We start from the raw sequence: 26,076 nt of genomic DNA, 5'->3' as shown, positions 1-26,076 counted from the left end.
TATACCTAGGGAAATTCTGAGAAGAAATTTTTTGGAAATTTTTAAGAGGTATGTGTGGACAAAAATATCTGAATGAATTTCTGAAGTTATGTCTTGTTCAATTCCTGCAAAAGCAATACTTTAGAGTATACATATCCTTCTTTCTGTTTTGAAAAAAATATAGAAACTTCTGCAGGAACTCTGCAATTAATTTCAAGAAATAAGAAACGCTTGAGAACTTTCTTGAAGGATGTCTGGAAAATCAGCAAAAGAAATTTTTGAAATAATACCCAGAAGAACTGCAGATCCTTCTGCAGGTATTAAAAGAAAAAAATCCTGAAAAATGCTTATGAATAGATTCTGCAGTAATTTCTGCAACTATTCAGTATATATTTGAAAAAAACCCAAATTGATCCACCTAGTGGTGATAGCGCCTTTCTCGTCGTATATGTTATCACGACCATTCCGTCGACGTAAGTCAAAGTGTTCCTGAATCCTGATATTAAAACAAAGTAACCATTTAATCAAAGCCATCATTGAAATGACTTAAAACCTATTGATGGCACATAGTCCGACGTTATGTTCAATGTATAAGCAGAGCTGAATAATATCAGATTTCACAGTTGACTGCTCGAGCACCTTCACTAACACTGGAGGCTGATCAATATCAACACGATACTAACAAGCTAAGATATAACTTTTTTACACAATCACAGATCACTTTGCGGTCTTCGATAAAGTTTTTTCTGCACATTCTAGGTTATATTTGATTGACCGTTGAACATTACATACACGAGACTACGGACAACACACATAACACCCAGTGGCCCAATGGAGAATTTTCCGTTTGACGAAAAGTTTTCCCCGACTGGGGCGGGAATCGAACCCGCACTCCGAGGCTTACGAAACGCCTAGACGACTGACGCCGCTAACCGCACGGCCACGAAGCCCACAATTTTGGAGGCATTTAAGAATGTTTCAGACCATTTTCGGCGTGATTAAGAGGCGTACCTAACGAAAGCGTTACGGAGGAGTTTTCGGGGGGTTTGGAGCCTCTTAGGTTCGTTACATGGGGTCCGAGGGGGTCTAAGGGGGATTTTGGAGGCATTTCAGGGCCTTTCAGAGCCTCTTCGGTGGGATTCAGAGGCGTTACAGAAGCGTTACCGAGGAGTTTTTGGGTTGTTCGGAGCGTCTCAGGTGCGTTACATGAGGTCCGAGGGGGTTTAAGGAGGATTTTGGGGGCCTTTCAAGACGTTGCAGAGCATTTTCGGGGTATTCAGAGGCGTTACGGAGGAGTTCTCAAGGGTTTTGAAGCCTCTTAGGTGCGTTACATGGGGTCCCCGGGGGTCAAAGGGACTTTCTAGGAATTGCAGGAAGTTCCAGATCAGACTCTAAAATACCTTATAACACCCCTGGAAAAAAAACGCCCCTGAAACAAAGAACAAAAAACCACTTGCAACGCCGTTTAAAGGCTACTGAGATCCCTTGAATTTCCCCTAAAGCCCCTTGGAACGCCCCTGAAACCCACTTAATACTATTGAAATATCCCAGAATGCCCCGTAATCTCATGAAAAAAAAAACAAAAAATCTTGACAGAACACCCTCAAAAGGCTCCTCAAATCCCCCGAAACAACCCCTTAAAACGCCCCTGAATCACCTTGAAACACCTTCTTCTTGGCGTAACGTCCTCATTGGGACAGAGCCTGCTTCTCAGCTTAGTGTTCTATGAGCACTTCCACAGTTATTAACTGAGAGCTTCCTCTGCCAATGACCATTTTACATGCGTATATCGTGTGGCAGGCACGAAAATACTCTATGCCCAAGGAAGTCAAGGAAATTTCCTTTTCGAAAAGATCCTGGACCGACCGGTAATTGAACCCGTCACCCTCAGCATGGTCATGCTGAATACCCGTGCGTTTACCGCCTCGGCTATATGGCCCCATAATGCTTTCCTTTAATTACCACGAGATGAAAGTGGTTAGGACTAGCGATTTGGTTTAAATTTCGCCGTAACGCAACACCAAAGGGTGATCTGCCCACTCAATCCCCTTAACCAGATGACCCAGACAGGCTCGCTGAACGTTCACTACGCTTTCCTGGTGCGTCTAGCCAAACATCTTAGGAGGGTTAAAAAAGCACCCACTTCTTAGCAGGGGTCGCATGATACCATGGGTTGGGCACAGGCAAACAGACGTAACCCATAGAACAATTTTCGTAAAAATCCATCGCCCACTTCACACTACCATCATCTGATGGAAATGTTTCACGAAAAATTGCGTTGTGCAATATCGTCAACAGAAGGTGCTAGTGTGAAACGTCAAACGTAAAGGAAAACGATGCGCGCGCCTCTGGTTGTGAAAGCCACAACTATGATGATTTTAAATGATCGTCAAAAGCGTAGTCGACGAAAATTTCGCAAGTGTGACATCTGTTTGTCTGTGGGATGGGTCTAACTGTAAGATGCACCTTCCCTCAGGAACATATTGTCCGTAGTGCTATTCAAGACCAACAGCTACAAGGCCGTATGCAAGTTGACCAGATGCAAAATAAAATAAATTATATGAATTCCCATTTGACCTCGACATCGACCCCATGACTCCTCCGTGCAGTTTGAACTAGATCGGAAGTCAATAATTCACTTTATGGCAGCTGGGAATGCTTTGAAGAGATTTTTTTCGTTCATTCTTCCCCCTGGAGGCAAAATACACGGTCGGTTTCATCGGAGACTGCTGTTGCTGCTGCTACTGTGGGTTTGAATTACAGTTTGATGGCCTGCTCGTCGAGGAAATTGTTCAAGCAAAAGTGATTCACTGCTCTCCGGTGTAGGTAGGTAGGTAGGTATGTCTTACAGTAGGTGGGTTGGTATTGATGGCTTTCCTTCCGATGCGATGCGAGACGATGATGTTCTTTGATTGCACGGTTCGTTCGTTTATTGGCGATTGGCAATGGTGGCGGAGCGGTTGGTGGCTACGGCGACGTGGCAGAAATCTCAGTACTAATGATACCAGGAGGCGGCAGCTCGCCGCACGCAGATAAAATATGGACTTTGGTTCTCTTCCCGGTGGTTCGGTCGATTGAAAGTTGAACGAACGAACGAAGGGCCGTTCCAGAATAAAAATGACAGCACAGATTAATTACTGTCGTAAATCAAGTTATGACGATAATTTGTTACCGTGGATTTTCCTGGGAGCTACCGGTAATTGGTGGAAACATTTCCGTTCCACGTGGTGCAATTCAGCTGAATAGGATTATCATACAGGGTAATAAAATAAGTATACGTGCGGAAAAGCTTGCCTTGTACACACAAATTGTTGGAATAAATATAACAAATTTTCAGAAATGCTTCAACTATAACGAATTTTTCACCACAGTATAAAATCGGTTGTGTCACAGGTTCTTTAGGAGGCTTTCGGGGAGGTTTCAGGGCTTTTCTGGAGCATTTCAGAGGATTTTCAAGAACGTTTTAAGGGGTTTTATGGGCGTTTCAAGGGGGTTTGATAATCACTCAAAAGGTTTTAAGGCATTTCGGGGTCATTTAGGAGTTTTCAGAAACATTTTGGAGGTTCCAGAGCACCACGGTGTAAATATTTCGATTAGAATCGAAGCACATCTTGTTTTTCTTCACATAATGTCAGAAATCCGCTCATAATGTATAAATGGATGGTGTTTAGATGAATGAATACATTTAAATGAAATTGTACGTCCCGTACCAAAGGTTAGAAAAAAATTACGCCGATAACATATTTTCTTATCGTTCGATCATGATTCTACAGTACACATACCATCCATTTCCGAAGAAAAATTTGAGGTACTCTCTCTCTCTTATCTCTTCTTGGCGTAACGTCCTCATTGGGACAAAGCCTGCTTCTCAGCTTAGTGTTCTATGAACACTTCCACAGTTATTTACTGAGAGCTTCCTCTGCCAATGACCATTTTGCATGCGTATATCATGTGGCAGGCACGAAGATACTCTATGCCCAAGGAAGTCAAGGAAATTTCCTTTACGAAAAGATCCTGGACCGACCGGGAATCGAACCCTCAGCATGTCACCCCTCATGCTGAATACCCGTGCGCTTACCGCCTCGGCTATATGAGCCCTATTTGAGGTACATGACACTTTGAAAATAATGGAGCGAGGTAAGGCGTTTCGAGGGTTACAGGACGTTTTGAGAAGTTTTAGTGACGTTTCTAGATATTTTTATTGGTTTTGAAAGTGTCAGAAGTTTCAAATAAATTCAAGAAGCTGGGGGAGGTTGAATTTTGGGTCAAGAGTATTTAGGGGATTTCATTGAGGCATCAGGAATGTTTTGAGAGGTATTAGGGGTCTTTTAGGGGGTTTCAACATTCGAGGGATTTTCAGGTAGATCCAGGCAACACTACGGGTATTGACGGGCTTGGTGGTGTAGTATTTTTTTTTAAATTTACTTGGTTTAATCACCGCATGACTTTATCATTTAACAATGATTTATTGACTTTTTTCGGTGATATGAATATTCTTTATTCATATCACCAAAAACAAGCCAATTAAAGTTAATAATGATTGGTGGTGTAGTGGCTACCACTTCTGATTCATATGCAGAAGGTCTTGGGTTCAATTCCTGGCTCGACTATTTCCTCAAATTTTGCATATTTCTATCTACTTTCTCTCCTACATATATCTCTCATGTATATTTCTATGTCCGTAGCGATCTCTAGAACCAGAAACGGATAAAAAAAAACCGGTCAATTCGATCTCACTTGTAGTTAGTGGACACAAGTGTGTTGTGTTTTGGCATCTAAGCCGAAAGATAGATGGGTTTGTGAAAAAGCAGTGTTTTTTCCGCAGAATCCATGTTCTGTGGCTTAGTAGGTTAAAAAAGGCCGGTCTAGCGAATATGGAGTCGTAGATTCAAATCCCACCAGATCGCGATTTTTTTCACAAATTTATTTCTCATTTTGTAAATTAGCAACATTTCGTGCCTTCTAATTACAAGTTTTTCCATTAGGTTTTAGACATACCAGCAAATCTGGTAAATTCCAGAAAAAGGCAAGGTATGAGTATATTCTGGAGCATTTCAAGGGATTTTAATAAACGTATTATGGGGTTTCATGGGTGTTTCAAGGATGTATAATGACGTTTTATGATGTTTTAAAGGGTTTACCAGAGCGTTTGGTGGTTTTCAGGAGCATTTTTGTGATTTCAAAGGCATTTTAGACAGTTTCAGAACATTATTAGGAGTTTTAGTGACGTTTTGTAATTTTTTTTATGGGCTTTGGTTGTGTGTTTAGGATTTTCAAAGAGGTTTCAGGAGTGTTTTTGGGGGTTTAATGAAGGTCCCAGGAACGTTTTGAAAGGTTTGAAAGGTTTCAGGCACGTTTCAGGGGTTTTCAGGACGTTCCAGATCATCAGGGGCGTTTTAGAGGTCAATAGGTCGGATCTAGAGGCACGTTCTTCTCCATTTGGAAAACTTGTGCCATTTGTGCGTTTTAGGAAACTTCAAAAGTGTCTCAGGGGGATTTCGGAAGCGTGTTGTTTGGTTTTTGAGATGTTTTGGGAATTTCAGTGACGTTTTAGGGAGTTTTGAGTGGCTACGAGAGCGTTCCAGGAGTTTCAGGAGAGAGCATTTTGGGAGAAACAGGGGTTATCAAAAGCACTTTGAGAGGTTCCAGATACGTATTAGGAGGTTTAGTGACGTTTAAGTGCTGTTTGGGTTTCGGAAGCGTTTCAGCAGTTTTCAGGAGCCTTCAGGGGTGTTTCAAGGTGTTTCAAATGGTCAAATGGAATTATCCCTGACACTGTAAAACATCCCTCCATTGATCCCCAAAATGTTCCTGAACTGCTTGCAACCTACTGAAACGCCCTTAAAATCCTAACCTACCTGAGCCACTATAAAACATTCCCAAAACCCCCGAAAACTTTCCTTTAAAAAAAAACAGAAACAACTCTCAAACCCTATTGAAATTCCTCGAGTCGTCCTGCAACATCTTCAAAGGCCTTGCATGTACTCTGAAACCTTATGGAAGGTCACTGAAATCATCTGAAATCTCCACGGAAGTATTTGAGCCCTCATAGTCCTTAAGGATCGGAATGGATCCATAGTGTTATATTTGTAAGCTCAAGGTTAACCAATTTTAGAAAAGCTATTACGCTTTAGTAGACAGTCTGACGCGTGGATATTTTGAACAAATCTTTTTAAATGATTTTTATAACGCAAACCATATAGTTAATTTGTTTGCCAAGTGCTCACTCAGCGTCTTTTATTGCCATCAAATTTATGACCCTGCTTGAGTGCAATAAAATGTCAAACTCCGAAAAATAAACTTAACAAACGTCGTTGCCCCGTTTCCGAACAAATCCATCACTTCTTCCGGAGGGAGGAAAAACGACTCAACAATGATAAAACTCGTAAAGTGCTTCGGAAAAATTCCGTCCCATAGGTGGTACGCCCTCGTCAGCCAGCCAGCAGCATTCAATAATTTCCGATCGAATTTTGTGCCCTCGTCTCAACTCCTCCCAGAGTTCCAGACTCGATGACGAAGCCAAACGGACTGACGGGGACAAACGAGTGCTCCTTAGAGTAGGTCGTCGTCGTCGTCGTCGATGACGACTTCGAGCGGGTCTTATTTCCTTTACTTCCGTTTTCACACAATCAAGATTCAACTTTTTGCCCCCGCGCTGCCTTCGGTGAGGTCAGGAAACCATTTCGCAGAGTTGTACCTCTACCCGATATTCCCGACCAGGAAACCATAATGATATGATAAAAAACCCGGATTGATCCACCTAGTGGTGATAGTGCCTTTCTCGTCGAATATGTACTCATGACGTTTCCGTTGACGTGAGCTGAAATGTTCCTGAATCATGAGAATACTTTACTTAGAATTTTATCAGAGCCATCATTGAATTGACTTTAAACTTTTTGATGGCACATATTCCGACGTTATGTTCAACGTATAGGCAGAGCTGAAAAATATCAGACCTCTCAGTTGACAGCTTGACCTCCTTCACTATCACTGGAGGCCGATCAACACCAAGACGAAACAACTTTTTCACAAACACAGATACCTTAACGATTTTCGACAAAGTATTTTCTACACACTTCTACACACGCTATATTTTATTACCATTGGCTACAAGATGCATGTAAAATTTGACAAAAAGTTTTCCCCGACTGGAGCGGGAATCGAACCCGCACTCCGAGGCTTACGAAACGCCTAGATGACTGACGCCGCTAACCGCACGGCCACGAAGCCCACAAAATTTTCCCATACAACGTTGACCCATCCTTCTGCATTATTACACCTCAGGAATCTGAAATGGTGTGATTGGATGAGATCGTCTTAGTTTTGTCAAGATATCTATCGCTTGCTTTAATTTTTCTCACTTTTGAATTCCGACGAAGCACCCAACGCTAGTTTTGGAATACTACCGGTAGTTTCTTATGTGGTCAGAGACTATTTTCTTGCTTACCATTCATCAGGTTATCAGAAAATCCGCGATTTGACGTGTCGCATGCATGGGTTTGGTTCGCTTTTATGTTGGCCACTTCCAGCGGAACACTCGGAACCGGTTTCGGAACACCATCGGTTGTCCCAAATATGGTCTGAAACTATTTTCTTGCTAATCGTTCATCAGGTTACCTAAGGAGCCGCGATTTGATGTGTCGCATGCATGTGTTTGGTTCACTTTGGTTAGGTTCTTCCTTCGGAAGGGAAGGGTCCCGAGATGAACTAGCTTCGAGTTAAAAATCTCGTTAACAAAGACAAAAAAATAATATTTGACCACTTCCGGAGGGAACCCGGAACCGGTTCCGGAACGCCACCGGTTGTCTCAAATATGGTCTAAAACTATTTTTTACTAACCATTCATCAAGTCGCCTAAAGAGCCGCGAATCTAAGTGTCGCATGCATGGGTTCGGTTCACTTTTATATTTGGCCACATCTCGCGGGGCATACGGAACCGGTTCCGGAACACTACCGGTAGAATCTTGTCTGAGACTATTTTCTTGCTTATCATTCATCAAGTTATTGAAAAAGCCGTGACTTGATGTGTCGCATGCCTGGGTTTGCTTCACTGTTATATTTGGCCACTTCCGGCGGGACCTCCGGAACCGGTTTTGGAACACCGGTAGTTTCTTATGTGATCTGAGACCATTTTCTTGCTAACCTTTCATCAGGTTATCGCAAAGGGCGCGATTTGACGTGTCGCATGGATGGGTTTGTTTCATTTTTATATTTTTCCACTTCCGGCGGGACGCTCGGAACCGGTTCAGGAACACTACCGGTTCAGATATGATCTGAGACTATTTTCCTGTTAACCGTTCATCAGGTTATTGAAAAAGCTGCGATTTGATGATTCGCATGTATGGGTTTGGTTCACTTTTATATTTGGCCACTTCTGGTGGGACCTTCGAAACCGGTTCCGGAACATTACCGGTTCAGATATGGTCTGAGACTATTTTCTAGCTTACCGTTCATCATATTATCGAAAATGTCGTGGTTTGATGTGTCGCATGCGTGGGTTTGTTGCATTTTCATATCTAGCCCGTTCCTGGGGTACCGATCCGGAACGCCTAAATGGCCATAATTCCGGAACGGCTGGACCGATCCGAACCATTTTCAATAGCAAACAATGGGACCAGATTCCGCGTCGAATGAACCGTCGGTCATTAAAATCGGTTGAGATTTACTGCCGAAAAGTGACGTGAGTTCGTTTGTACACATACACACACACATACACACACACAGACATCACCTCAATTCGTCGAGCTGAGTTGATTGGTATATGTGACTCGAATCTCCGGGCCTCCTATCAAAAAGTCATTTTTGGAGTGAACATATAGCCTTTCCAGTACACTTAGTGTACGAGAAAGGCAAAAAATCTAAAAGTTTTATATGCTTGGGAGTTATTACCGACTTTATTAATCAAATATGTAAAACTTTACCAAAACATTGTACCGCAAGATGAGTTTGAGTTGGATTTTTTTAAATATATTTTAAACATCAAACTATTCTTTATTTAGCGTACAACCTGCTAAACCACATGTTTGAGCCATAATATTATGTTTGTCTGAAAAAGATTCCAACCGCCGACTCGAAACGTCAGAGGGATTTTAAAGGAATTTTAGGGGGGGGGCGATCAGAGGCGTTTCCAGGCGTTTCAGGGCGTTTCAGGGTTTCAGAGGCTTCAGAAGGCTTTTAGGGAGCTTCATATGCTCTTGGGTAAACTTCAAGGGAGTTTCAGAGGCGTTTCAGAAGGTGTCAGTGGTATTTTAGGGGGCTTCAGAGGCTTTCAGGTGCGTTTCACATGGATTTCATTTGAGTTTTAGAGGTGTTTCAAGACGTTTCAGGAGGTTTCAAGAAGATTTTGCGGGCTTCAGAAACTTTCAGGTAAGTTTCACGAAGGTTTAATGGAGATTTCAGAGGCGTTCCAATGCGTTTCAAGGAATTTTCACTTTTCATGCGTTTCAGGGCGTTCCATGGCCTTCCAGGTAGTTTCATGAGGTTAAAGGGTACCTTCAGAGGATCGCAGGTGAATATGACAGAGGCTGATTAGGGGTTTTAGAGGCGTTTTAAAACGATTCAAGGCGTTTCAGGCCGTTTTCATGCGTCTCAGGGCGTTTCAAGTGGCTTAAGGGTGGTTGAAGTAAGCTTCCGAGCCTCGCAGGTAAATTTCACGTAGGTTCCATGGAGGTTTCAGAGGCGTTTCAATGCGTTTTAGGGCATTTCAGAAGGTTTTCGATGAATTTGGTGGGAAGGGGACTTGAGGGGCTTGGAGGTGAATTTCACGGAAGCTTCATGAGGGTTTCATAGGCGTTTCAAAGCGTTTCAAGGCATTTCAATGCCTTTCAGGAGGTTTAACAGGGGTTTAAGGGGGCTTCAGAGCAGCTCAGGTAAATTTCACGGAGGGTTTATAGGGATTTTAGAGGTGTTTCAAAACGATTCAAGGCGTTTCAAGTCGTTTCAATGAGTTTCAAATCCTTTCAGGAGGTTTAACACGGGTTTAAGGGGGCTTCAGATGAGCTCAGATAAATTTCACGGAGGGTTTATAGGGATTTTAGAGGTGTATCAAAGCGTTTCAAGGCGTTTCAAGTCGTTTCAATGAGTTTCAAATCCTTTCAGGAGGTTTAACACAGGTTTAAGGGGGCTTCAGAGGAGCTCAGGTAAATTTCACGGAGGGTTTATAGGGATTTTAGAGGTGTATCAAAGCGTTTCAAGGCGTTTCAATGCGTTTCAGGAGGTTTCGCAGGGGTTTTAGGAGGCTTCAGAGGAGCTCAGGTTAATTTCACGGAGGCTATAAAGGGGTTTTAGAGTCTTTTCAAGGCGTTTCAATGCGTTTCAGAGCGTTTCAGGGCGTTTCAGGAGGTTTCACAAGAGTTTTGGGGGGCTTCAGGGCCCTCAGGTGAATTTCACGGAGGTTTCATGGGGGTTTCAGAGGCGTTTCAAAGTGTTTCAAGGCATTTTAATCCGTTTCAGGGCGTTTCAGGAGGTTTAGAGGTGGAATTGGATGGTGGTGGAGGTGGATTTATTTTCGCAGGTGGATTTCATGGAGGTTTCATGGGGGTTTCAGAGGCGTTTCAAAGCATTTCAAGGCATTTTAATTCATTTTAGGATGTTTCAGGGCATTTCAGGAAGTTTTATAGGTGTTTAAGAGGTGTTTCAAAGCGTTTCAAGGCGTTTTAGAGCGTCTTGATGCGTTGCAGGACGTCGCAGGAGGTTTCAGGAGGGTTTAAGGGGCTTCAGAGGCTCGCATGTAAATTTATCGCAGGTTTCATAGGAGTTTCAGAGGCGTTTCAAGGCGATTCAGAAGATTTCACAGGGGTTTTAATGGGCTTCAGAGGCTCTCAGGTGAATTTTACGGAGGTTTCATGGAGGTTTCATATGTGTTTCACAGTACTTCAAGGCGTTTCAATGCGTTTCAGGGTGTTTCATGAGGCTTCTGTTGAGTTTGAGGGGGCTAAAGAGGCTCAGAAGTAAATTTTACGAAAGATTAATGAGGGTTTCAGAGGCGTTTCAAAGTGTTTCAGGGACTTTCAATGCGTTTCAGGATATTATGGGAAGTTTCACAGAGATTTTAGGGGACTTCAGAGGCTCTGAGTATAAACTGTGTGAGTATAAACCTATTTTTTCATGCTCTTAGATACAACTAGTAGCCCTCGTAGATCCGATGACCTATACGCAAGGAAGTTCTTGGAGATCCTTAAACTGACATTGAACACACCACTCGACAGCACATAGTTACATGAGACTATGCAATTTTGCTCATAATGCTACAATAGATCACTGATTACGCTTGTAGATAAAATGGCCTAAACTTCAGGGATCTCTCGGATACTCTTAAACTTTTAACCCTTGAACACTCCGTAAGCGTTCCTTAACTCTTAATTCTGCTTTCTTTTGTAAACCTACTTTATCTGTTATCTTGAGTACTCCAACTGCTCTTAACACAATAAAATTCCATTTAGGTAACGTTACCTAAATGGAGAAACCTAAATAGATTTTCCCTAAATGGATCCTACCTAAATAGAGGTTTTAGTGTACCAGAGTTTGTTTGAAAAAACAAACAACTGTAATTGTTATAATATTATTATTCCTTTCTGATCCGGTCCGTTGAACATCCTCCAAGGAATGGAGAAACGTTGTTGAACACCAGTTTTCGTTCGGGTCCAGCAACTTTTGATGGTGGGTGACATCTCCCTCCGAGGCTGATGATGCTTGGCTTGGCATTGAGGAAGGACGAGGAGAGGAAAAAAGTTGACGTGAAACGATTGCTGGCTGTGGCTATCCTCATCGAGGAGTATCCGAGCGATCGAGCAGCTCAATAGCATCATAATGAAAAATTTATAGCCATCATTGCTGGCTGGTCGGTCGGTTGATGAGTAAGCACTGGTGGTCAGGAAAATGGCCAAATTCGGTACTCGTCAATTTATGACAGTCGGGAGCCAGTCAGACCGAGTCGGAGCAGAAGGAAATGTGCTTTGGAGCTGAATTTGCGGGGACGCAGTTTCGCAACTTGTTGTGTTTATTTGGCGTTTTATTGCACGTTTTGATACAAGGTAGAGTTGGTTTAGATGAGCTTTTACGTGGAAATTTATGGACTTTATTTTTTTCTGAAATCTGTGGGTATAAATATGAAGATTCATCATTCAATATTGAGGTTATTTTGGAAACATTGTAAAATAAATATATAGTGGAGCGAGGCAAGATGGGTCATCTAAGGATAGATCACCATAACTTTGTAAATACAAATCGTTTTGGCTCTTATTCATCCTCTACTCTTCAATACATTAGTTAGCTGTGTTAACCCGCTAACCTTCTCTCTACCATAACCCTCTAGCCTACCATCTACCTCATTCTCTACCCTACCTTCTACTATACCCGCTACCAGAACCATCTACCATGCTCTCGACCCAACCCTCTACCCTACCTTTTACCCAAACCCTCTAACATAACCCTCTACCTTACCCTCTACCCTAACCGTCTAATACCCCCTGTACTATACCCTCTACCCTAACCCTCTATTCTACCCTCCACCCTCTATCCTAATCCTCTATTCTACCCTCTACCCTAACCTCTACCCTATATTCTATCCTACCCTCTACTCTACCCTCATCACTACTCTCTACCCCAACCCTCTACCGTACCCTCTAACCTAACACTCTACCCTACCCTCCACCCCACCCTCTACCCTAATCCTTTACCCTACCGTCGACCCTAACCTCTACTCTACCCACCACTCTACCCTCTACCCTAACCCTCTACTCTACCCTCCACCCTACCTTTTACCCTACCCTCTACCCTACCCTCTACTCTCCACATTACCATCTACCCTAACCTCTACCCTACATTCTACCCTACCCTCTACTCTACCCTCAACCCTACCCTCTACCCTAACCCTCTACCCTACCCACTAACCTAACCCTCTACACTACCCTCCACCCTACCCTCTAATCCTCTACCCTACCGTTGACCCTAACCTCTACTCTACCCACGACCCTACCCCCGACCCTAACCTTCTACTCTACCCTTAATCCTACCTTCTTCCCTACCGGCTACCCTACTCTCTACCCTACCCACTACTCTACCCTCTACCCTAACCGTGACCAACCCTCAACCCAAACACTCTACCCTGCCCACTACCCATCATCTCGTCATCTTAATACCAAGCACTTGTTTGCAAATTTTACCAACTTGCATGCAAGAATTACAGACTGAAGGACAGACAGACAGATAGACAGATCAAGGCTATTCTATCAAATAATTTGCGTACTCACAACTATTAAAATTTCCCTTGTGTATGTTCCAAGCTTTTGCGCCTCCTTAAGTGTAAATATCTGCTGTAATTGAAAACCTTATTTTCGCTTTTCTGGGTAAAAGAAAATCCACAATGTGAATTTTCCATTTTGTCTTTCTCATACACCAAGGTGTATCGAAAGGCTATATGTTCACTCCAAAAACGAAAACTTGATAGAGCCCCCGGAAGGGTCTAGTGTTATATACCAATCGACTCAGCTTGACGAGTTGAGATGATGTCTGTCTGTATGTATGATGAGCGGCTTTTACGGTAACCAGATGAACGGTAAACAGGAAAATAGTGTCAGACCATATGTGAACCGGTTGTATTCCGGAACCGGTTCCAGGAGTCCCATCGGTGACATAAAATCAACAAAAATGTTCGATAACCAGATAAACGGACAACAAGAAAATAATCTCTGACCACACCGATTATGTACCGGTAGTGTTACAGAATCAGTATTGGATACATCGCTGAAATTACGAAGGTGAACAGAATAGATGCAAGCGATGAATATGTGTAAAAAACAAAATCTTAATAAAAATGTAAGTGATCTTGCCAAATCACACCATTTTACATTCCTGAGGCGTCAGTATACAGTAGTGTGAATCAACGTTGCATGTAAAAAAATAATTTTTATAGCACCAATCCCCTTTTGCGTCTAAAATTTACTTCCAACAATTTTGATGCAACTGGTTGAGCCCTCGCGCTCTGTTACACGGTTGAAATTTATTATGGGAAATATCGCTTGCTTTTCATTTTTTTTTTTCAAATTTTACATGAATCTTATAAACAATAATTATAAAATATAAGCTAAAGTTTGCAGAAAAAATTGCCGAAATGTCTTGATAATGATCGGCATCCAGTGCTGGTGAAGGTGGTCAAGCAGCCAACTGAGAGGTTTGATATTTTTCAGCTCTGCCTATACGTTTAACATAACGTCGGAATATGAGCCATCAATTAGTTTCCAAAATCGATTATGGCTTTGCTAAAATTCTTGCTTTTCTGAATAAGGCTGATATCACTTCGATGTTCTCTTAAATTAAAAGGGGTCCCTCCTAGGAAATTTTGGTCGGAATTCAACATTTTGAGGAAGAGCACAAATAAATAAAAAAATCAATTTTAAGGTGGAATTAGAGTCCTCCAGAAAATTTCTTATCAAATCCGATAAGTTAAGCGGTTTTGCTTATGATTAGTTGGGTATTTTTCCATCTAATACATTTATTATTTATCAACTCCACCCGGTGGTGGTCGAGCACGCAACTGCGGGAAGGTTAAGAAATACCATTGTTTGTTTCATAAATTCATTCACCGATTTCTTTAGAAACTCCAAGGATTCCAGAAATTTTTGAATTAATTGTCATAAAGATTCACTGCAAATTTCTCCATTTTTTTTAGAAACCCTGAATTTCTTTCAAATTTGTTTCGTGAATTTCTTTGAAATTTTCTCGAGGGATTCTTTCCGAAAATTTTCCATGAATCTCTTCAGAAGTTGCTCCAAGAATTCGTTCATAAAATCTTCCAGGAATTCTTTAAGAAATTTCTCCAAGGTTTATTCAAAAAATCTTACTGGGGTTCAGATATTTCTTTAAAATTTTCTGTAGAAATTTCTCCAACGGTTCCTTAAGAAAGTCTTCCAAGTATTCATTTTAAAAATCATCAAGGGATTTCTTCAGAAGTTTCTGCAAGGATACCTTCAGAAATGTTTCCGGAGATTCTTTTGGAGATTCTTCCAGGGTTGTTTTCTGAATGTCTTCTAATATTTTTTTCAAAAATTTCTACAGATATCTTAACGTTCCCATATAACGGGCCCATATAGCCGAGGCGGTAAACGCACGGGTATTCAGCATGACCATGCTGAGGGTGACGGGTTCGATTCCCGGTCGGTCCAGGATCTTTTCGTAAAGGAAATTTCCTTGACTTCCTTGGGCATAGAGTATCCTCGTGCCTGCCACACGATATACGCATGCAAAATGGTCATTGGCAGAGGAAGCTCTCAGTTAATAACTGTGGAAGTGCTCACAGAACACTAAGCTGAGAAGCAGGCTTTGTCCCAATGAGGACGTAACGCCAAGAAGAAGAAGAGAAGAAGAAGAAGAACGTTCATTTCCAGAAATTACTTCAGAATTTCATCATCGATTTCTTTGAAAATTCCCGAAGAATCCAAAGACTTATGTCCAGTGGTATCATGGAGGTTACTCCAAGTTTAAATAGCTTCTTAGATTTTTTCCGCTCTGCTATTATAAGAAAATTCTCTACATATTTTTTTCTATATACCTTTACGCCCTCATAAATTTAGAGAAAATTAGTTCTCTGATTGATTTTGCTCCCACATGCTTGTTTAAACAAAACTTTTTTTTTGTGATATCGGACATTTTTTCTTTCGTTCTGTCGAAAAATACTTTTAAAAAATATCGTGGATTGCTTCAGGAATTCTTTGGAAGATTTCTGAAGAAATTTACACAAGAATTTATTAGAAAACTGTCTATCATCATATCTTCTGATATTCCATCGTTTTCAGCAAAAAAAATCTTCTGGTATCTCTTAGGAAATACCTCAGGGCGATTTCCAAATAGATTTTCCAGGGCATTTTTGAGAAATTTTGCCACTAATACCTTCAGATATTCTTCTGAGAGTTCCTTCAGGAACTCTTCCAGGGATTGTTTTAGAAAATTCATGATTCGTAGAGTTCTTGAAAGTGTCTAGAGATTATTCCTAAATTGATATTTCTTCCGAAATAGCTCCATGGATTTTTTTTAGAAAGTTCTATTTACAGAATTCTTTTCAGAAAGCCTTATACAGTTTTTTAAGCTCTTTCAAAACGTCTGCCATGGATTGTTTCTTTCAGAATTTCATCCAGAGTATTCTCTCAAAGTTCCTTCAACAAAGAATTCCATCAAAAAACCGTCTTTGAGTTTCCTCAAAAGATACTTTAAAGATTCCTTTAGAAAACCCTACGAGAATTCGTTCAGGATATTATCTACTGATTTCTTCCGAAAAAAGTTTAGAATTTCTTTCGAAATTGCTACAATGATTTCTTAAGAGAATATTTCGCAGTCTCCTTCAGAGTTTTTCTTTCCAAAGTTTCCTTAAGAAATTCTTCCATAGATTTCTTTAGATGTTTTCTTGGATAAATATTCTCTTGGAAATTCTTAAGAGATTTCTCAATAAATTTGTCGAAGGACTCCTTTAAGACATCTTCTAAGTTTTTCTTCAAAAATGGATTCATGGAACCCTTCAGAAATTACTCCAGCAATTTTGTATTAAAATTCACAAAGGTTTCTTTTAGAAACTCTTCCAGTGATTTCTTCAGATATGCACTCAGGGATTTTTTTTAAGAAATTTCTCCAGCGCTTTTAAGAATCTCAAAAGAATTTCAAAGTTTTATTTTAAGATTTTTTCTAGGAAGATTCCCTAGCATTGCTTTTGAAATTATGCATAACGTTTGAAATTATTCTAGGGATTTCTTCATAAATTCTTTCAAATATAAACTTTCAGAAATTCGTATAGGGTTTTCTACAAGGAGTCCACCAGAGATATGTTTAGGAATTGCTATAAATATTCTGATCTAATGGAAACTACCGTAGGAATGTGTCCAGAAATTACTTCAGGAAACCATCCCAAAAATACTGCAGGAATTCCTCCAGAGATTCCTGCATCATTACTTTCCGTGATTCAGGCAGGGATTCTTCAAGGTATTCTACAGAAAGTCCCTCATGAATTTCACCACAAAATTCTTCGATATTTCCTCTAAGAATAACTCTATGAATTTCCATTCAGAAATGTTTCCTACGAATTTCGTCAGAAACTCTTCTAGCGACATATCACGAGTGTTGTTAAGGTAACTTAACAGATGCCTATTTTTTACGCTTCTTCAGGAATTTCTACAAGAACTACGTACACAAATGGCTCGAGGAATACGTCAAGTTTCATCGGGAAACGCTGCAGAAATTCCTCCTTAGATTCCTTCAAGAATTTCCTCGAGATTTCTTCACACATTTCTCAAAAGACTCATGCAAGAGTTCTTTCTGAGATATCTACAAGGCTTATTCTGGAGAGTACTGTAGGATTTTTTTCAGGGATTTTGTCAAAACTTTCGGCTCAGATTCGTTAATGAATAAGATCTTCAGAAACTTTTTCAAAATTTATGCAATTTCTTCCATGAAGTTTTTTTTTTCAAGAAATATCACTAAACTTTTTTTAATCTGCAGAGATTCCTTCGCAAATTCATCCAAGGGTTCTCCAGGAATTCCCTCGGAGATCACTACAGAAACTCCTTCAAGGATTGAAAGAATTCCTGCTGCGGTTCCGTCTGAAATACCTTCTGGGGTTCCTTCAGGAATTTCATCAAGAATGGTTTAAGATACACCTCTAGGATTCTTTCAGAGACTTTTTCCAAAAAATGCTGGAGGAATTTCTTAGAGAATCACTGAAGAACATTTGTAGAATCTTTCAAGGAATACCTGGAAGAACCGGAGAACTCTCTCAAGGCATTCATAGAATAATATCCTGAAAACTGACACGCAATACATTCTGCAATTGCTGCGTAAATATTTGGAGAAAGACCTGGACCATTACCGGAAAAAAATCTGAAAGAATTTACTAAAGAGAAGGCATAGTAAAATTGCAGCAAACCCTGCTAGAGGAATATCTACAAGAGCCTCAGGAGAAACTCTTGATGGACTTCCAGAAGAATGTTTGGAGATTTTTTTTAAAAAGGTGCTAAATAAATGCCTGAGAGAATCCTCGAATATATTGAGTAACACCTGAACAATAATATCTGAAAGAGTTCTTCAACAAGTTTTTGAATTTCTAATGAAAGAGTCTATAGGAATCTCTAAAAAATCTCTTGAAACATTTTCTCCTGAAATTGCATCTTTCAAAGAAATCATTGGAGAAATTCTCAGAAGACTTGCTTCAGAAATTTCTAAAATAGTTCCGGGAGGGGTCCCAAAAACTCGTAAAGGCAATTCTGATAACATTCCTGGAGGAATAACCTTAGAAATGTTTAACAAAATACATGCACGAACTTATGTGGCAATCCTTAAGTTATTTCTTAAATTATTACTAAATAATCAGGAGTATTTTTTAGGAGATTCGTGGACTTGTTTCAAGATTATTCTTTTGAGAAATTTCTTCAGAAACTGCTGAAGAAGACCCAAGGAACCAATATGTTCATATAGGAGAATGCATTCTAAAGGGTTACCAGAAGGAATTCTTTATTCTTATTCACTTAACCTAATTTACAGCTCTTTTTGTCCACTAGGCACTACGTGAGCGATTCCAATTGGACGCTGCACTTTGTACAACGCCTACATGTATTCTATTCTAATTTAACTATATCGAACTGGTGCCTTGTGCTGCTTCAACTTTTCTACCCTGTCCACGGTAGAATGATGAGCACGATGATGCTGATGTTTGGCTGCTGTTCCTTTTCCAGTCCGATTGGGGGGTCCATTATGAGTTGCGGTTTGCCGATATCCAAATTCCGGGTCCGTTGGAGCTATATGCTCCGAAGACGGTCAGGTGCCAGCTGCTCTCGGGGGGAAGAGCAACTGACGAAAAACTGCAAGTGCCGGGGCTGGGTTCGAACCCATGACCATCCGCTTATGAAGCGAACGTGTGGACCACTGCGCCACGGGCCCCGACAAGGAATTCTTACTGAAATTATTCTAGGAAATGCTCCATACTCCTTCCTAAAAATCCGGAAAAAATTTGATGTATCCAGAAATTTGGAAACCTTGAGTTATAAGCTTTGACTTTACCATGACAGTACGGATATTCGCACTGGATATTAGTTTACGACCAGGGAGGCTCCATCCCAATAAAGATGTATCGCCATGAAAAGAAGACGTGGTAAACTTGAAAATATTGTTGAGTAACACGTTATTAAAGAAACCTACACTGAACTTTTTTCCAGCGTCATAGCAATATATTTCCAAAATACTCCCCAGCACACTTAAGGTGACTTGAATGACCATCATATTATTGAAATAAATGTCTGCAGTAAATTGATGAACTTCTCCGTCTTCAGCCTGGTCGGAAGTTTGCCTCAAGTCCATAACAATCAGTTTTATGCCACCGATTGAGACGACGGACGCACACGTGTCGTCTTTGTCGGTTTGCTCCAGGACGGAAAACCTTGTCATTCGGTTTTCGTATATGTACGGGTCCACTTACTGCCGGACCCTTTGTCCCACTCCCACTCATTCGTGGTCATTCCCGGTCTCCAATTGACTTGCTCGATCCTTTCGAATGGCTTCCAGCAACTTACCAGCTCCAAATATTGCAGAGAAGGTACCATTTATTTACATGTTTGTCTGTCCGGAAGTCTGCCGGTTGCCGGCCACCTTCTGTAGGAAATTTATCATAAGGCATCCTACTACAACAATAAACATAAAATATTACGATTAGGACACATTATAACGATAAAGTCAAACACGTATCTTGTGCTCAAGCACACTCCTTGGACCGGAAGTGGAACCGACACTCCTCTCCAAGACCAACCATTTAAAGAGCTCTGCAAACAGGAAACAAACTAGGTCACAAGCTCGGCATGAGAGTAAATTCTGGGAAATTCGAATCCAGTCTCCGCAAGGATGGCACCGGGAGTTTAATCTTGTACATTTACATTTACTCTCAACACCACTCAATTTCCGGTAGACAAATTTGATTCTGGTCTCGCCTCAGTCTACACTCGGTTGCAATTTCCCCCGAGCCACGGCAAACTTTCGAAAAAGAAAACTCCAATTTGTCCTTTTTGGCAAGAAATAGTCAAAACAAACTTAAGGATCGTCTTACCGTACAAATAGCTTCGAACAAACAAGCTGCTCTATTTGCGTTATCAAATTAGAATCTGCTGCTCTCACTCCGGGTAAGTTGGGTTTTTTACTACATCAGCGAATAAAGTGCAGCCGGCTGGCCGAGAGTATATCTACCTGGATGTAGCTCCATAGTGAGCCCGGTTTTTCCACTGGGTCCGAACAGGATGTGTCGGTTGAACACTCGATATGTTAACACAAGTAGTATCGTATTATTTTTGTTTTTCTTGGTTTACTACGTTCTTTATTTTTATATTTTCCGTATTCTTTTCTTTACTTTACTTTTTCTATAGTTTTTCTTTACTTTTCCTTTACTTTTTCTTTACTTTTCCTTTATTTTTCCTTTATTTTACTTTTACTTTTCCTTTACTTTTTCCTAACTTTTCCTTTACTTTTCCTTATCTTTTCTTTACCTTTTCCTTTCCTTTTCTGCTACTTTATCTTTACTTTTTTCCTTTTACTTTTCCTTTACTTTTCTTTTCCTTTACCTCACTTTTCTGTCCTTTACTACTACGCCGACGCATCCTGTAAATCCTTGCTCGGAAAAACGAAATATACCGGCCTCATCTACATACACCCACTTCACCAACTATAAACCAGTGAATGAAAATGTAAGATACAATATTCATTCACTTTCCATGGCCGGGACTTCCTCCTTACTTAGCTCACACAGGAAAAGCCAGAAGCCGAGTCTTCCCCAGGAGTAGCAGAAGAGCAGAAAAAAAGACACAACAGCAGTAAAGTTTTCACCCAAGACATCACACTCACTTTTTACCCCTAAAAGAGAATGTTTGCTGCCTGTTTTCAACACCCGCCCATCTTCTTGTTTCTTCCCGAGACAGGTTGCAATCTGGATAGCGGCGGCGAGGACTGCTTCCGGCAGTGCATCTACGACGAAGACGACGCTGCCAAAGGAGCCTGCAAGTGCGATCAGAGCATATCGTCGTCCTGTAAGTATAGATATCTACTATGCGACGAGGAAGATACTTACTCGGGGAGTAATGGTCGTCTGGTGAAATTTCTTGCCCAGTCAAGTTACTGTTCTGGGTGCGGGTCTGGAGGTCTGAAGGCTAGCAGCGCAGATGGTTGCATATTTGATGATGTTTGAGTTGAAGTTGGTAATCAATTTTAAAGAGTTGGAGAGTTAAAATGTCGAAGCAATTTGTTGTTCTGGAAGTCGAGCAGACCACCGTTGCTGTGATTTGCCGTGGTTGGGGGAGTTGTAGGAAGTTGGTGGGTTGGAGGAATATGGTTATAACTATGGGATTCCGTTGGCACGTAGAGTAACATTGCGTGATTTTACACGTCCGGCATGTTTAATCTGAAAGCTCTCAGATGCAACAAGAGCTGATTAAATATATTATTCAGAGGAGTTATATACTCAAAGCAACATGTCACACTTTATTATCTCCAATAGTCCATTACCATCATTCAAAGAACTTTCCAATTGGCAAATTCTGGCATCACACTGAGAAAAATTTCTACTCAATGACTGAGTTGGCCTTACTCAGAAATCGAGAAATCCTTTGTTTTCTTACTCAGTTTCGGCTAAAAGTGGGACAACCCATTGGCAATGGGTTGTCCCACTTTTAACGGAAACTGAGTAAGAAAACAAAGGATTTTTCGATTTCTGAGTAAGGCCAACTCAGCCACTGAGTAGAAATTTTTCCCTGTGCACTGCTTTCGTTCGTGTTGTTCTTCTGTATCGCTCCACAAATATCTCGTTATTCAACTGTTGCTCACGTCAAGAAATCATCGTTCGTCGCAAATTTGGCCCAATAAACACCGATAAGCCGCCTGCAAATATTACCGCCCTCAGTTCTGGACAGGTAGGATAGAGATTTTATTAAAATCCGAGCTGGCTTGAGAGTGGACGTATTTGCTCGCCCGCCATTGCCACCTCCAGCAATCATTCCCACCTCGCCGCTCTCCACCTGTACCTTCTGCTCACGCTACCGCTCACCTCACGTAAACACAAGCAAAATATCTCACCGCTACTGCCATCTCACTACTTGCGTGAATCTAACATCCAGCAACCAACATCCTTTTTTATTTTTCCGTGTTTTTACTGGTTGGTGTGAATCTAACAACCAGTTTTTGTACCGTACTTCAACAATGGAGTGACTTTGTACCGATAAGACGTTTATTCATGTAAATCATATGCCCGACCAGTTGCAACAACTGAAAATGTTGCGCGACGACAAAAATGTTGCATCGCATAAAAAATGTTGCATGCCTGTAAAATGTCACCTCTATAAGAATACCAACATAGGTTGAATGTAACGCGATTTTAAAAAATGTTGCACGATATGGAAAATGAAACATAAGATGAAACTTGTTGCACGACATGGAAAATGTTGCATCAGATGAAAAATGTTGCATGCCAGCAAAATGTTACCTCTAGTTGAATACAAATGTAGGTTTAATGTTGCGCGTTATAAAAAATGTTGCATAAGAAAATTGTTGCACAACCAAAATAATGTTGCATGCCTGTAAAACATCTCCATGAGAATATAAGCATAGGTTGAATGTCACACGATATTAAAAATGTGCACGATGTGGAAAATGAAGCATGAGATAAAACTTGTTGCACGACATGGAAAATGTTGCATCAGAAGAAAAATGTTGCATGCCTGCAAAATGTTACCTCAAGTAGAATACAAATGCAAGTTCAATGTTGCGCGTTATAAAAAATTTTGCATGATAAGAAAATTATTGCACAACCAAAAAAATGTTGCAAACCTGTAAAATATCTCCTCCATGAGAATATAAGCATAGGTTAAATGTCACGCGATATTAAAAATGTGCACGATATGGAATATGAAGCATGAGATGAAACTTGTTGCACGGCATGGAAAATGTTGCATCAGAAGAAAAATGTTGCATGCCTGCAAAATGTTACCTCTAGTTGAATACAAATGCAGGTTTAATGTTGTGCGCGTTATAGAAAATGTTGCATGATATGAAAATTGTTGCACAACCAAAACAATTTTGCAAACCTGTAAAATATCTCCTCCATGAGAATATTATCATAGGTTGAATGTTACGCGATATTAAAAATGTGCACGATGTGGAAAATGAAGCATGAAATGAAACTTGTTGCACGACATGGAAAATGTTGCATCAGAAGAAAAATGTTGCATGCCTGCAAAATGTTACCTCAAGTAGAATACAAATGCAGGTTTAATGTTGCGCGTTATAAAAAATGTTGCATGATAAGAAAAATGCACGACATGTAAAATGTTGCATCAGAAGAAAAATGTTGCATGCCTGCAAAATGTTACCTCAAGTAGAATACTAATGTGGGTTTGATGTCGCACGTTATTAAAAATGTTGCATGATAAGAAAATTGTTGCACAGCAAAAATAAATGTTGCATGCTGCAAAACGCGAGACAAAACGCCACCTCCTGGGAAATAATACGGCAAGTTTAATGTCACGCAATGGTAAAAATGTTGCATGACATGAAAATTGTTGCACCGCAAAAAAAAATGTTGCATGCTGCAAAATACCACCTCCTGAGAAAAAATGACATGAAAATTGTTGCATCGCATGAAAAATGTTGCATAACTGTATAATGCCACTCCCATATGAATGCCTATATGCTCCATAAGAATATTGAAGTGGGTTGAATGTCACGCGATATAAAAAATGTTGTATTGCATGAAAAATGTTGCACCGCGTGAAAAATGTTACATGCCTGCAAAATATCACCAGCGTTAGAATACCAACGTGAGTCGGATGTCACGCGCGATATTGAAAATATTGCACGATATTAAAAAAAAGTTTCTAGTAAAATACTCATGTCATTTGAATGTCGTCCGGTATTGCAAATTTTATGTCCCCGGCCTTAATCTTTAGTTTAGACTATAGACACTATAGATTCCATAGACTCGCGGAGACATGGTTGAGTAATACGATTTTAGTGTGTTTTACCGTGAATTTAGAGTGTACCGAGCAAATATGACGTCACGTAATCCATTATCGCTATTGAAATCGTGACGTCATGCTCGTTTGGCTACACGAACTGACAGTTCGTTTGGCTACAGTTGTCTTCGCCTCCGCGAATCTATGGAATCTATAGTGTCTATAGTTTAGACCCCAAGTCAACTATCAAGTGCATCAAAATGAGGGGAGCGTTCGAATTTCATGTTATAGAATTTTTATTCGAATAATTGATTTTTTTTTTCAGTATAAGAGTCACCAACCAGAAAAAGGTCATTTGGCAAAAACTGCCCGAGAGAAAGTTTATGTCCCCGGCCTCAATCTTTAGTTTAGACCCCAAGTCAACTATCAAGGGCATCAAAATGAGGGGAGCGTTCGAATTTTATGTTATAGAATTTTTATTCGAATAATTGATTTTTTCTAGTATAAGAGTCACCAACCAGAAAAAGGTCATTTGGCAAAAACTGCCCGAGAGAAAGTTTATGTCCCCGGCCTTAATCTTTAGTTTAGACCCCAAGTCAACTATCAAAAGCATCAAAATGAGGGGAGCGTTCGAATTTTATGTTCTAGAATTTTTATTCGAATATTTATTTTTTTCTAGTATAAGAGTCACCAACCAGAAACAGGTCATTTGGCAAAAACTGCCCGACAGAAAGTTTATGTCCCCGGCCTTAATCTTTTGTTTAGACCCCAAGTCAACTATCAAGGGCATCAAAATAAGGGGAGCGTTCGAAATTTATGTTCAAGAATTTTTATTCGAATATTTATTTTTTTCTAATATAAGAGTCACCAACCAGAAAAAGGTTGTTTGGAAAAAACTGCCCGAGAGAAAGTTTATGTCCCCGGCCTTAATCTTTAGTTTGGACCCCAAGTCAACTATCAAGGGCATCAAAATGAGGGGAGCGTTCGAATTTTATGTTATAGAATTTTTGTTCGAATAATTGATTTTTGAGGGGAGCGTTCGAATTTTATGTTATAGAATTTTTGTTCGAATTATTGATTTTTTGTAGTATAAGAGTCACCAACCAGAAAAAGGTCATTTGGCAAAAACTGCCCGAGAGAAAGTTTATGTCCCCGGCCTTAATCTTTAGTTTAGACCCCAAGTCAACTATCAAGGGCATCAAAATGAGGGGAGCGTTCGAATTTTATGTTATAGAATTTTTATTCGAATAATTGATTTTTTCTAGTATAAGAGTCACCAACCAGAAAAAGGTGGTTTGGCAAAAACTGCCCGAGAGAAAGTTTATGTCCCCGACCTTAATCTTTAGTTTAGACCCCAAGTCAACTATCAAGGGCATCAAAATGAGGTGAGCGTTCGAATTTTATGTTATAGAATTTTTATTCGAATAATTGATTTTTTCTAGTATAAGAGTCACCAACCAGAAAAAGGTCATTTGGCAAAAACTGCCCGAGAGAAAGTTTATGTCCCCGGCCTTAATCTTTAGTTTAGACCCCAAGTCAACTATCAAAAGCATCAAAATGAGGGGAGCGTTCGAATTTTATGTTATAGAATTTTTGTTCGAATATTTATTTTTTTCTAGTATAAGAGTCACCAACCAGAAACAGGTCATTTGGCAAAAACTGCCCGAGAGAAAGTTTATGTCCCCGGCCTTAATCTTTAGTTAAGACCCCAAGTCAACTATCAAGGGCATCAAAATAAGGGGAGCGTTCGAATTTTATGTTCTAGAATTTTTATTCGAATATTTTATGTTTTCTAGTATAAGAGTCACCAACCAGAAACAGGTCATTTGGCAAAAACTGCCCGAGAGAAAGTTTATGTCCCCGGCCTTAATCTTTTGTTTAGGCCCCAAGTCAACTATCTAGGGCATCAAAATGAGGGGAGCGTTCGAATTTTATGTTATAGAATTTTTGTTCGAATAATTGATTTTTTCTAATATAAGAGTCACCAACCAGAAAAAGGTGGTTTGGCAAAAACTGCCCGAGAGAAAGTTTATGTCCCCGGCCTTAATCTTTAGTTAAGACCTCAGGTCAACTATCAAGGGCATCAAAATAAGGGGAGCGTTCGAATTTTATGTTATAGAATTTTTGTTCGAATAATTGA

The 26,076-nt window shown here is 40.3% G+C and overlaps 1 protein-coding gene across 1 annotated transcript in view; it reads left to right on the top strand.

The window, feature by feature from the left end:
- The window catches only part of LOC109418248 (uncharacterized), a 755,006-nt gene that overhangs the window by 90,305 nt on the left and 638,625 nt on the right, over positions 1–26,076 (top strand). The window contains exon 4 of the mRNA XM_062850749.1: positions 20,913–21,020. Coding sequence (XP_062706733.1) covers positions 20,913–21,020 — 108 coding nt within the window. The remainder of the gene's footprint in view (positions 1–20,912; positions 21,021–26,076) is intronic.

This window comes from Aedes albopictus, chromosome 2 (genome assembly GCF_035046485.1).
Source record: "Aedes albopictus strain Foshan chromosome 2, AalbF5, whole genome shotgun sequence".
NCBI lineage: Eukaryota > Metazoa > Arthropoda > Insecta > Diptera > Culicidae > Aedes > Aedes albopictus.
The sequence above is the reverse complement of the archived record's forward strand: the minus strand, read 5'-3'. Positions and strand labels throughout refer to the sequence as shown.